Raw genomic sequence first — 14,020 nt, forward strand, 5'->3', positions numbered from 1 at the left:
TTGTTGTTGTCCACATTGGATAAGGCCGGCCTCTGTCTCTCATGTCGAATCCCAACCTGTACGGAACTTGGCGCACCATTCCACAATGACAGTTTCCGACGGACGTACTGCCCCGTACATATTCTTGAATCTCCAATGGATGTCTATCGGTGTTTGTCATTTGGCAGCCGAGAAAATAAAAAAAACACTTAACACGTCGCTCCTGTTAGGATGCATTTGGTCATAATGTCTCCGTAGTTTATGTTCTGCATTTATCTCTCTCTCTCTCTCTCTCTCTCTCTCTCTCTCTCTCACACACACACACACACACACACACACACACACACACACACACACCAGAAAGCCACACTAATTCTGGTAATATAAGTTGTAATTTGTTTACATGTTCGACTGTCAGTTTATAGTGTCAACACTTTGCACTTTAGCTACAGGGAAGCAGAACTTAACATAATTCAGTCATACTGAAATTCTTCCCCTAATGTCCAACAGACTCATTTTTGGTTCTACATTTACGCTAGGTGCCTCACTCGTTCTATCTGCAGCACTGTCAAGTATGGGTCACACAGCTATGAATACCCATGAAAGATCAAAATTAATATTTTGTAGATTTTTGAGACTTTGAAATTATCGACTTGGATGGGGAAATGAAAAAATATGTCAATACACACCAAGTCATAGATGCACACAGTTAAACAATGGGCAAATGCTTCTGTTTCTCAACAGAAAGTCATTTGTTAAAGGGTTAAATAGTGACAAAAGAATACATAGACTATTTTGAGGAGGGCAGGTTCTGTTGAAGTCTTTACAAAAGCAGACATTCCAGTCAAAACATTGCCCAACCATCACTTCTTCTTTAACAGTCGATTTCACAGCAGTGTGGCTTCATCTTCAGACACACAGTGTGAAAACCTTTTGAACTTGAATGTCGTAAAAAAGAGATGAAAATTTTGTGAATAACAGATGCCAATTTATTGGTATGAATTACAGATTAAAACTGAAGAAATTGCAGAAAGATAGGAGATTAAGGACATGGGATATGGATAAACTGAAAGAACCAAAGATTATAGATAGTTCCCAAGGAAACATCAGGTAATTACTAGGCTTTGACGAGGGATGTTGTTCAGTTGTCCCAGTCGAATGCCATGCAGGTGCCCATGGCAGTGCTGCAGATCTGTTTGTACAGTTGTTGGGTTGTTTGTGGGAAGAGACCAAACTGCGAGATCATCGATCTCGTCGGATCAGGGAAGGACGGGGAAGGAAGTCGGCCGTGCCCTTTCAGAGGAACCATCCCGGCATTTGCGTGGAGTGATTTAGGAAAATCACAGAAAGCCTAAATCAGGATGGCCGGACATGGGATTGAACTGTCGTCCTCCCGAATGCGAGTCCAGTGTGCTAACCTCTGCGCCACCTCGCTCGGTCTGTTTGTACACCTTCCCTTCAAAGGAGAAGTAGTAGTGACTTAGGATGAAGCTAGTAAGGTGTATGACGAATAAGGTACTGGGTTTGGAGTCTGAAAGACAGTGGGAAAGGTGGTGTTCAATAGCGACAAGACCACAGGGCACGAGGGACGTTGGTCTACAGGGGACTGGCATCAACAATGACGAATAGGGATCCAGGAGGTCAATGGCTGGAGATGGTGGAGCATCAGTGAAGGAAGTGGTTGGTACCTTTTGATGTGGGATGCTGGATTACAGGCAGTTTGTTGGAGACTGTTGGTCAATGGCCTGAAATGAGAGCCATCCTACCTGAAATCCATCCCACCTTCCTTAAGTGGTTTTCCATCGCACACCCAACCTCCTCAACATTCTGGTCCATCTCATTGCCACTCCCAATCCAAACTCCTTGCCACAGCGATCATATCCCTGTGGGGCATCCAGGTAAAAGAGCTGCCCACTGACCCATCCAGCACTTACTGTTTCAGTCCTGTCACAGGCTTATCATACCCCATCAGGAGCCAGGCCACCTATGAAATCAGCCATGTCATATATCAGATCTGCTGCAATCGTTGTACAGCTAAGACTACCAATCAGCTGTCCACCAGTATGAACAGCTGCAGCCAAACTGTGGCTGAGAGTAGACCAACCTGTGATACAACAAACAGCCGAGCATAACACACTTGATTTCAATGACTGCTTTGCTACCTGAGCTATATGGATCCTTCCCTTCAGCATCAGCTTTTCTGAACTGCACACATTCTCCACTCCCGAAATCATCCCGGCCTCAACCTAAGGTAACCTACTGTACCCACATCATTCATCCAACAGTTTCCACCCCTTCATGCTATCACCTAATCCCAGTTCCTGACTCCTCACCATCTTCATGTGCCGCTCTCTGCCAATGCACCAACCCTCTTTCCCCTTACCTGCTCCTCTTCTTTTTCACTCCCCTTAATACACCCCCTCCCCACATGCCTTCCCTACAGACTCCTGACACTGCATCTGGTGGCATTCTTGTCATGCCTCCTAGTCCATGTAGACTTCACTAGACAGCCCTCTTCTCTCTCCCCACCTGTACCACACTATCCTTTTCCCGACCTCCCAAGATTGCTACTTGCATTCAAAATCACAGCTGTATTCCGGTCTGACCTGCCCTCTGGCATGTGGGAGTGAGGTGTGCTTACTTGTGTAAATGAATGTGAGTGTGTGTTTTTCTGAAGAAGGCTTTGGCCAAAAGATAAATGTGTAACAGTCTTTTCGTTATGCCTGCTTGCAACTCAGCATGTAATCTTTACAGTAAGTAGCAAGTTATTATTTTCCATATGCTACTGATATTCGAAAGTGGAGTTCCCATTGTAAGAACAATCAGTTTAGTAAGTCATACTGCAAAGTACTGACACAAGCTGGTAGAAACCAACCTGGCTGAAGATCAGTTTCAGTTCGAGAGGAAGGTAGAAACATTCAAGGGAATACTGATCATATAAATTTAAGGTTGAAGAAAGGAAAATCTACTTTTACATCATTTGTAGATTTAGAAAAACTATTTGATAATAATGTCTGGACTGTACTCACTGCAATTATGAAGGTAGCAGTTATAAAATACAGAAGGCAAAAAGTTATGTACCACTCGTGCAGAAACCAGGTGGTAGTTATAAGAGTCGTAGCATGCAGTAGTTGGGAAAAGAGTGAGGTAAGGTTGTAGTTTATGCCCGAAGTTATTCACTCTGGACACTGAGAAATCAGTAAGGGAAACCAAAAAGAAATTTGGAACGAGGATTAAAGTTCAGGAAGATGAAATTAATTTTTTACAGTTTGCTGAAAACATTCTATCAGAGATGACAAAGTAATTGGAAGAGAAACCGAACAGAATTGATGGTGCCTCAAAAAGATGTTATAAGACAAACACGCTCTACCTTCACGATTAATTAAGGGTTTACCAGTACTCTATCTACCTCTCAGCAGCTGTTGTCATCCCAGACTGGGTCCCATCCACCTCGTCAGCCCGTCGAACCCACGACACCCTGGGGGAAGGTCGACTACACCATTCTGACAACCAGAAGAATGGCTACAACCTCTCTGCAGTGCTCGTATCAGCACAAACGGTCCGCTGCAGTGTGGTGAGACTACGGTGCCAGTAAACACAGTAAAGAGATCAGCAAACATAGTAAAGAGATCACAATGAGAATGCTCAAAGTGCGCAGGTCGGAAGGCGACAGCCGACCGAGGGGGCCAGCCTTTCAGAACGGCAGGACAGACTCGCCTGGGGCTCGGGATGAAAATGCATTTCTGTGCACTGGCCACATTATTTTGGGCAAGTCCTACCACGGACTGTCAGTGTGGCAACTATTTTTCAGGGTTCCAACGATGCAGCACCCAAGAGAGACTCACCGTCGAATCTCGGTTCTGTATACTGCATCGCAACGGGTGTAGCCATTTGTGGACGCTCTCTGGAGATAGAAAATTGCCCGACTTGATTCATCCCTGTCAAGAATGCCCAGAATCTGCCTCAAGGGTATGCTATGCTAGAGGGTACATAAGACAATCATCTCCAGTTGGCATCTCCGGTACTTTGGACAGCAGACGTTACATTTCTGACACATCGAGACCTGCAGCTGTGCCCTTATCTTTGACAGGAAATTTACGTCACTTTCAAAGAAGCTAACTCCAGGCAAAACATCATTTATGCCATCACAACCTACCGTGATAAGAGGGCATTCGACTGTTGCCCTAGGCAGCACATACTTCCGATCTCTCTCAGACCATTCTGTCATTGGTTTCCAAAGTACTGGCATGCCAACACTCGATAGCCACTACAATAGGTGAACTTTAGTGCAGAGATGAAGCAGCCCAGAGTGACATAGCCGTATCTGCTATCCGAATTCAGTTCAAGTCAATGCCAAGAGGGTTCGGAGTCACTGTTGCTGCCCAAGGTGACAGCTCTGTACAGAATTTTGCACCCACTACACCCCCGAATCATCCACAATTTATTTATTCATCACACTATAAACATACAATATAAAAAATTTTGTTACTTCCGTCCTTTCTGTCATTGCAATTTTTATGGTTAGCTGTGTATACGGGGAAAATCACTAAGTGCCAGAAAGAGTTAGAAATAGTTTCCAGAATGAGATTTTCACTCTGCAGCGGAGTGTGCGCTGATATGAAACTTCCTGGCAGATTAAAACTGTGTGCCCGACCGAGACTCGAACTCGGGACCTTTGCCCTTCGCGGGCGAGTGCTCTACCAACTGAGCTACCGAAGCACGACTCACACCCGGTACTCACAGCTTTACTTCTGCCAGTATCTCGTCTCCCACCTTCCAAACTTTACAGAAGCTCTCCTGCGAACCTTGCACAACTAGCACTCCTGAAAGAAAGGATATTGCGGAGACATGGCTTAGCCACAGCCTGGGGGATGTTTCCAGAATGAGATTTTCACTCTGCAGCGGAGTGTGCGCTGATATGAAACTTCCTGGCAGATTAAAACTGTGTGCCCGACCGAGACTCGAACTCGGGACCTTTGCCTTTCGCGGGCAAGTGCTCTACCAACTGAGCTACCGAAGCACGACTCACGCCCGGTACTCACAGCTTTACTTCTGCCAGTATCTCGTCTCCCACCTTCCAAAATAGTTGGTGACACTCTAGGTTCAGTAATCCAGCAAGATGCTCAGGTAAAAGTTTAGTCAACAATATACAGAATTCTCTAGAACACCAACATGTTGAAGAATGCAAATTACCTATTTCTTCTTCTTTCTTTCCATTTTTGGTGCTTCTTCTTCAGCTTTTATGGCCTCATTGGACCACTGCACTAAATCATTTTCTGGGCATATTCTTCAATAGATTTTCTTTCCAAATTGCCCAGTATCTTTTATTCATTATGATCTTTTTTGTCATTACTCATCTGTAAGTGCTCTGTTTATTGTTTGCCACTTGTCTATGTCTTGTTTAAATCTTATTTTTCTATTTTTCAGTTTCTTTAAATTTTGTGTTTTGTTTTGCAAATCGTCCAGGGTTAATTCTAGCTGTTTCATATCCTCCCTGATTTTCTTGATCCATGCTATTTGTTGTTTCATGTTCCCAAGTTTCTTTATAATTTTTCTTGATAATCTGGTTTCTGGTGTCCTCATACTGTGACCAAGAAGAGAGAGATCCTTTTTTCTATATAGTATCCGTAATGGGTTCCGGTTCATTGTACATCACTTCATTTGTCACTATACACTATTGGCCATCCTTTTGATATTTTTTTATTTATGAATGTTCTAGCTATTCTTCTCTCTAATTTTAGAATTTTGTCAATTCTGTTTTTCTGTGTGACTCTGAAAAGAGATTCACTTCTGTATGTCACCTCGGTTGGGCAAACATCTTGTAAAGTTTTAATTTAGTTTTGACTGACAGACATTTTCATTGTATGACCACGTTCGTTTTTATTTGCCATGCAGTTTTCTCAACCAAGTCATATATAAAAATTTCTCCTAGGTATTTAAACTGTTCACTGTTTTTACTTTCTCGTTATTTACTTTTATGTGGTTGATACCTGGAGTCCTACTTTTTGTGCTGCATTTTGTAGGCCTGTTATTTGATTTCTGCCTTCTTGAATGTTATTGGGTAGTAACACTAGCTAGTACTGCAAAGTCATCTGGGAATTCCAAGCAATTTAAGTTTATTTAATCTTCTTTGATTCTAATTCTTATGTTTTTGCAATTTTCCATGTACCATTTCCTCATGACATACTAAAGTGCACAGTTGAAGAGTAATGGCAATAAACCATCTGTCTTAACCTTCTTTTAAACATACATGGTTCAGATATTCTCCTCTGAACTTTACTTTAGATTTGGTGTTTGTTGGAGTAAAGTTTATCAATTTAATGAATTTGGGATGGAGACAAAAACGCTTAGCAGCTTCATCACTGAAGATCTGTGGATACAATCACATGCTTTTTCGAAGTCTACAAAGGTTATAACTTGTTGTTTTTGTATTATCTGTTCTGGACAGGTTCTGCAGGGTCTAAATCCACCTTGATATTCTACTACTTCCTATTCAGGCTGATCTTTATGATGATTGCACAGAATTCTTGACATGACTTTATATGAGATATCCAAAAGGGAAATTCCTGTATAGTTATCTGGATCTGATTTGTCTTCTTTTTTGTACAATGGATGGATTATAGCTGTAGTCCAATCTTCCAGTAGCTTTTCTTTGTTCCACACTTTCAGTATACATTGGTGTAATGATATCTTCACTGGTTCAGCTGCATATTTCCAATGTTCCGCTAATGTTTGAACTTCTACACTCGCTTTTTAGTTTTTGGGCTCTTTCAAAGCTTTGCAAACTTGATGGCTTCTAGGTGTTTTATACTTTCTGCTGGTGTTTTAATAGGGGTATCCGTGTTTATTTGTAGTATTTCTGGAGGATCTCTGCAATTCAGTAATTTTTTAAAATGTTTCTGCTAAAATTTCTGTATTTTTCTATTGCTATAGGCCATCTTATTATTGCTGCTCCAACACAGGATTTTAATCACAATTGGCAATCTTATTACTGGAGCCCCATTACACCATTTCAATCATAATTCTTATCAACATATATTATCTAGTTCAAGTATTACTTTCTCTTGTATTGTTTACTTGTAAGAATTTACTCTATTACAGTTTCAACAAAGAGGGTTGGTTGTGCAGTGCCTGGGCAGAAATTGTTGTTGTTGTTGTTGTTGTTGTGGTGGTGGTGGTGGTCTTCCGTCCTGAGACTGGTTTGATGCAGCTCTCCATGCTACTCTATCCTGTGCAAGCTTCTTCATCTCCCAGTACTTACTGCAACCTACATCCTTCTGAATCTGCTTAGCGTATTCATCTCTTGGTCTCCCTATACGATTTTTACCCTCCACGCTGCCCTCCAATGTTAAATTTGTGATCCCCTGATGCCTCAGAACATGTCCTACCAATCGGTCCCTTCTTCTTGTCAAGTTGTGCCACAAACTCCTCTTCTTCCCAATTCTATTCAATACCTCCTCATTAGTTATGTGATCTACCCATCTAATCTTCAGCATTCTTCTGTAGCACATTTCTAAAGCTTCTATTCTCTTCTTGTCTTTTTCTGGGCAGAAACTATAATACCCATTGTCCATATATGCTGATAGTACTAATTACAGTATAACCCCAATTTTATGTTCCTGGAATTAATGTTTTCCTGTTGTTTACAACTTTTTTTATTGCTTCCATTAAATTTCCTATGCCCACAATGTTAATTCGCACCCAATATTTGTAATTGTCCCACAATTTAACCTTTATGAAAAAATGATTATGGAGAAAAATTGACGTAAAATGATGCTGGCATGATGTTGCCTGTCAAGGAATGTTTACAAACATTACGTGGTTAAGTTTCTTGACACTAGGGTGCTCTACTCAGCAGATTTAAACCACTAAATGTGTACAAGTTGGAATAATTTGTGTCGTATCTCCTGCCGCTGCCAAACTCTACAATGCGTGGTGGCTGATGGGAGTAGCAAGGTTCGTTCAAATAAAGATAATATGACCAATCACAACCATTTCCAAACTGTCTTTACAGCACATGCGTAGTTTTGTGATAGTTGTAGTCGTCGTCACACCTGTGTCGAACCATATTTGGCATGTTTTGCCTTTTGTCCACTTGTAGTGCTAGTAGACACCTTTAAGCACTTTGCATTGCTCAAATGGTTTTGATTTACACATAGCGCCGATTACGTATTTTTTTGTGCTGAGCAAAACGTTTTTCAAGAACTCTCATTGTCAAGTGCAGTATTTACGTATGTACTTTTTGTGATGTGACACAAACAAACAATGAGAGTGAGAGTTTTTGTGTGTGGTTTTTTACATAACTGAGGAGGCACAGTACTGGAAAACCTCAAACATATGACTACAGCTCAAGAGGCTCAGAACAACATATACGCAAACACCACACAAAATACTTATGTAAATATTTGCACTTGACAATGAGAAAAAAATTTCAAAACACACTGCACTAAGCATGAAAAAATATGTAACTGGTGCAGTGTTTCATAATTAAAAAATGAATGAGAGCTGCAGGCTTACCAGAAACATCGACTATGATGTATGAAATTGAGACAAAATCTTCTACTTCCCAGACAGTCATCAGCAGTTTTTATTAGATAATAAAGTCCCTGACAAAAATATTTTGATGCCTATTATGTGTACATACACAAAGTGCGAAAATGTGATGGGGTATCTTATACATAACTTTTACAGCTTAAAACATTATTTCCCACATTTTACATTTTCCCGCATTTTACTCCATTTTTTGAAGTCCCTTAAAAAGTGTATAAGCTGGGTTTCACTATAATTACATTTGCGACAGTGAGTGAGGTTTTCGAAGAAATGTGCCTATACAAAAGGAGTGGTCGACGAAAATGTCTGAGAAGCCCTGGGCTAGGTGACCACTGTGAGGAAGGTTGACCGGCATTTAGCATCCTGTCAATGATAAGATCATTAGAGATTGACTACAAGCACAGACTGGCGAAGGCTGGTGGATCAGATCAGCCATGTCATTTCAAAGGAACTGACTCAGCACTCACCTGAACTGATTTAGGGAAAAATTGAGAAAATCTAATCTCGATGGCCAGATGGGGATTTGAACAGCCACTGTTTGGGGTACAAATTCAGCCATCACTACTGCGCCATCCACTAGGTGAGGAAAATTTAGAGAAAAATTGAGTAATGGGCAGGGAGAATGGTGTTGGTGATGGTGACAGGTGCAGTAGGATAATACGGCAAGCTTTAAAGTGGTTCCTGTAATCCATAATAGGAATCTATATAGTGAACTGACATGCAGCAATTGCTCTCTATAGAATGGCGTAACTGTCAAAACAGACCAACGAAGTTTTTAAATAAGGTAACACCCACTGGCAAACATTGACTACCTCTTAACAGCAGCTTTCCTGATAGAGCCACTGTCGCTATTTTATCAGCAGCTTGGAATTTTATCCAAATTTAAAGTCACCGAGAGCTATTTTTACAAGCAAGTAACTGTAAGTTACACATACTAATAGTAGACCAAGGGCCATTAAAAACTTACCTCAGTAGACATGTATGGCACTTTAAGGTTCTTTTTGAACAATGCAATGAAGGAAGTACTGCAGTTATTCACTAGGAATGTTATATGTCCATCTTCCATGTGAAACTGTAAAAATAGTACGCATAGTTATGAGAAAACAAGACTATCTACTACTATGTGTTTGCAATAATTCCACAATATTATGTAAAAATAATATTATTATGAAAAGGCTAGATTGCTATTCACCATATAGTAGAATGAAGAGTTGCAGACAGGCGCAACAAAAAGACTGCTACACTTTCAAGTTTTCAGTTCAGAGCCAAAAAGCCCTCTTCTGTTACACAACCTTCTATTCCACCAATGGACCCACAATCTTTTCACTTCTCTCCTCCCCCCACCACCACCACTCCTGCCCACTGTCAAATCTCCTGACTGCATCTAGCTCTCCTACCCTCTCCCCACCTCGTCCCTGTATGCTCCCACAGGTAGCACTTCAATATCCCCCACCCATACCCTGCTATCCCTCCCCATCCTCACCCCAGCCTCCTCCTTACCCCCACCACCCAGACTGCTTCTCCCAACATGCTCTGTTGCTCGCAGACTGGCCTTGGGGGCCTGAGACAGTGCTCATATGTGTGAGAGTTGTTATTGCATGCATGTGCATGTGTGTATGTTGTCCAGAAGAAGGCCCTTTGACTGAATGATTACTTGTTTAGCAGTCTTCTTGTTGCGCCTGTCTATGACTCAACATCTTCGCTATATTATGAATAGCAATTTATCCTTTTTGTTATACTGTCACTATTAAATCCTGGATTTTCAACTGTTTAAAAATAATACTAGGTCTACAACTTTGCCTCTGCTATTTTTTCTCAGCTTTATTGTTAAAAACTTACAAAAAATTTACTATTCAACTTATTGACCATCACCTTCTCTCATCTTTCAGGCAGCATACGAATATTGTGGAGGTAGAAATAGGCATTCTTTGAGGTGATCCATAAATTGATCCAATTTTGCACGTGCTTATATGACCGGAAGTGCTGGTCAGCCAGGCCCTGTGGCATTAATGAAAAAAGTCGAAAAAGGTAGTAGTCAGAGGGAGGAATCCCTGGAGAATAAAGCAGATGGGAAAGGACTTCCTATTTTAACATTCCCAAGTATTTTTGACTTGCTTTGTGACATGAGGTTGAGCACTGCCACGGCGCAAAACCATCTATTCGTAGCTTTTGCTATATTGCAGCCATTTGTCTGTCAGTGTTCAGGTCAAACGCACAAAATGTTTTCGATAATGATCTGCTGTGTCTGTTTCAGTAACTTCAAAAACCTCTCTTCCACTGCCATGCCAGACTTCTGCATCAAAATCATTGTTCTTGAAGCACTGAAACCATTCTATGCACGTTCTTTCAAAAATAGGTACCTCACCAAAGGCGATGCCCAACATTTTATGAACCTCAACCACAGATTTCTTCATGATAAAGCAGAAAATTAAAACTTTCTGCAAATGACAGGACTTCGGCTCGTAAGATGACATATTCAATCGAGTATAAATTAACGATGTATATTTTGATGGTGTTATGTTTACAAATGCCTACACTTACTCTATGACACTTGTGACATGTTACCTGCACCACCACTAGGTAACTACTACCCTCTACTGCAAAATGGCAGAAGCAAAGTTGTAGACCTAATATATGCAAAATGTCGTCAACTTTACTAAGAACTGCAGTTATAGTGGCATAATGTACTACTACAGGGAATAGAAAGAGTTTGCCTGCAGAAAAGCCTTCTACTTGGGCTTAAAAATATGCAGCTTCTCACTGTATTCAAAAATAGTAATGGTTATTGCACGAATCCCTGCAAGAACCTACCACTGCAACCATGACTATTGTGTGGATATAGGATAGAAAAAAAATATCACTGTATACCACTTAAAGATTACTTCTAAGCATAACATTAAAAATTAAGAGTGAAAAAAAAACTGTCTGCCTACAGTTATGAACTTACAAAATATGGAATAAGCCTCAGCGGAGAAATGTGCCGCTTGATGGCATTAAGAACAGCTACTCTGTCATCCACAGTTTGTTTCACCTGGAAAAAATGCAATAATCGCATGTAAATGTAAGTTAAATTATGGCAACACTAGGTTTCAATACACTAAAATATTTGTGATGAACAGTCATAAAGTTTTAACTATCACAATGAAAAATGTGATACAAGATCGTGAAAAACCTACTTCTCTACATATCTGTCCTTCAGTGTAACACAATTTTCCCAATGATGGATGACTTGCGGAAGACCTCAGCTGCAGATGTCTGCACTTCGGTCCAGTCAATGGTGCTCAGAAGGACCAAAGAGTGTAAAGTTTTGTAGAAGTTGTTTTGACAAGATTTCTATATGTTTTTGAGGGGGAAGAGTCCAAATTTTCAAAGTTCCACCAAAAACCTGCCATGGAAATGTGTCAAAAATGAAGGTAGCCATGGGAATTCTACAGGTTTTCCACTTATAACTGAAATGGCACAATTTACAGCAAAGCTCACTATTTATGAAAATAGAGAGGATAAAATTTTTCACAAAAACAGAGCTTAGTGACTTTTTTTTGTCAGACAAACCACAGGACATGTTGCGCATGTTGAAGTCAGTGCAATTTCAAAACTGAGGGAATGAGCTACCTCAGGACCTCTCCCACATGCCTTTCCACTTCCAAATTCCATCCTCCAGTAGTGTCATGATGTCATTGGAATAGTTGGTAGTTGATACTTGCCATGGTGGAGGGGCACGACATTTGTGAGATGGAATGACCTCCCCCTCCTGACAAGAGAGAGGCCAGTTTTTTGTGTCAGTCTCCTGCGGCTGCAACTGGATACAAGTTCACCCACGGATGGTTGCTTAACACACGTCTTTGTTCAGTAAATTTAGTTTTAATGTATAAAATGGTCATATATAATAAGTTCAAGTCAGAAGTGTGTCCTATGTGATGGTGTATGGGATGGTGGGAGAAAAGTGTCATCACAAAAACCAGAAGTGGGCTCAAAGAATGTTCTTGAATCAGGTCGGTAGAGGAAGCTTGGGGGTGAGCTGCATTTTTGAAGGGCAAAACTGTGGTCAAAATTCATGAACCGTCTTGAGAAAAGAACACTAACGATAAATTAATTCCAGAATGCAGAAAATTAATTGCAGTGGAGGCTAAGAGGGTTGCAGCCTAAGAGAAACTTGAAGTGCTCAATGGATTTTGTTTCAAAAGCAACTATTTTCTCTGTCAGTCTACTAATAGGCCAGAATTGCCATTTCAGCAAAACGAGCACCCACACAATCGATGGAACCTACTGTCTTGTACGTGCGAGCTGGGGCTGCAAGGAACTGTTCTGAAGCTCAGTGACAGACAAAATAATGAATTAGCATGCTCAATAATACATTGGGCTAGACTACTTTCTATTTAGTTCCAATAGATGCCAAGTAACACATCAAATCTGTGACAGTCCCACGCAGCAATCCAAAGTAGGTAGAGAAGAAGACAATATTTCCACATGGCACAGAATTTGATGGTGCTATGCAGCAAACTTTCAACTACCTCAGTAAGAGTGTCGATTTTGCCTTCAGCAGTTAACAGACCAGATACACAGTGACTGCCATCCTGATGTCAAGACTGTGAAAGCTAAACTGTTGAACTATGAAAGTGATTGTCCTATCTGTGCAGAAATCAGTTGTTGTTTGTTTAAAAAAACACTGAGTATAAAATTCTTACAGATAGTTGGCATCGGTCAAGATCACCTCCATAGGAAGAGCGTCAATGTGTGGTTGAAGCAGCAGCAGACATACTTCTCGAAGATATTCAATTGCAGATTTACAATGCAGTGGAATCTCCCACTCCAGAGCAATTTCTTATAGAGAACAAGGTCCTCCTATGCATTACTGTCCAACATTTCGTTAATCAACTAGTGACAAAGAAGTAGTGAAGCAACTTGAATAAATGGAAGACAAAAAGTATAGTTGTGGCATACAGCACAATGACAGCTGTCAGACCCAATGCTGTCTTGTCATCAATGCACATAGACGAAGATAAGCCATATTTCGCTTTGTCAGTATTATAATTTCCCCTTGTGAAAGCTCATGAGCTCATTAGCCTAACAAACACTGTACACTGGTTTCAGCAATAATTATTTACCTATTATCTGGTATGAATTAAAATTAGTCATCCATTATTTTACTTACCTTATCACACCCATATATATTCTCATTTTGAAGATGAATTAAGTCAAGACAAGGACAGAGATGCACAAGGAGGACGAAAGTTCTTTGAAATTTCTTTGTAATTGCTGTATTACTAATATAATATTATAACAATGAAAACAATCAATTACTGACAAAGTATTTAATTGAATAGATAAAAAATCTACTTACCAAGCAGCAGCAAAATACACATATAAAGACAACAGCCTTTTATGCGCGTGTCCTGTCGCCACTTGGTGAATAGATTTTTTATCTGTCCAACTAAATAATATAATATCATGATATTTACTATTAATGCCAAATAAAGCATAATTATTATGT

The 14,020-nt window shown here is 40.4% G+C and overlaps 1 protein-coding gene across 2 annotated transcripts in view; it reads right to left on the reverse strand.

Annotated features, from left to right (window-relative positions):
- LOC126210365 (nuclear RNA export factor 1-like) overlaps positions 1–14,020 on the reverse strand; it is a 143,095-nt gene that overhangs the window by 92,178 nt on the left and 36,897 nt on the right. For both annotated transcript variants that reach the window (XM_049939582.1, XM_049939581.1), the window contains exons 6-7: positions 11,477–11,560; positions 9,497–9,601 (exon numbers count right to left, since the gene is read on the reverse strand). In XM_049939582.1, coding sequence (XP_049795539.1) covers positions 9,497–9,601; positions 11,477–11,560 — 189 coding nt within the window. The remainder of the gene's footprint in view (positions 1–9,496; positions 9,602–11,476; positions 11,561–14,020) is intronic.

This window comes from Schistocerca nitens, chromosome 10 (assembly GCF_023898315.1).
Source record: "Schistocerca nitens isolate TAMUIC-IGC-003100 chromosome 10, iqSchNite1.1, whole genome shotgun sequence".
NCBI lineage: Eukaryota > Metazoa > Arthropoda > Insecta > Orthoptera > Acrididae > Schistocerca > Schistocerca nitens.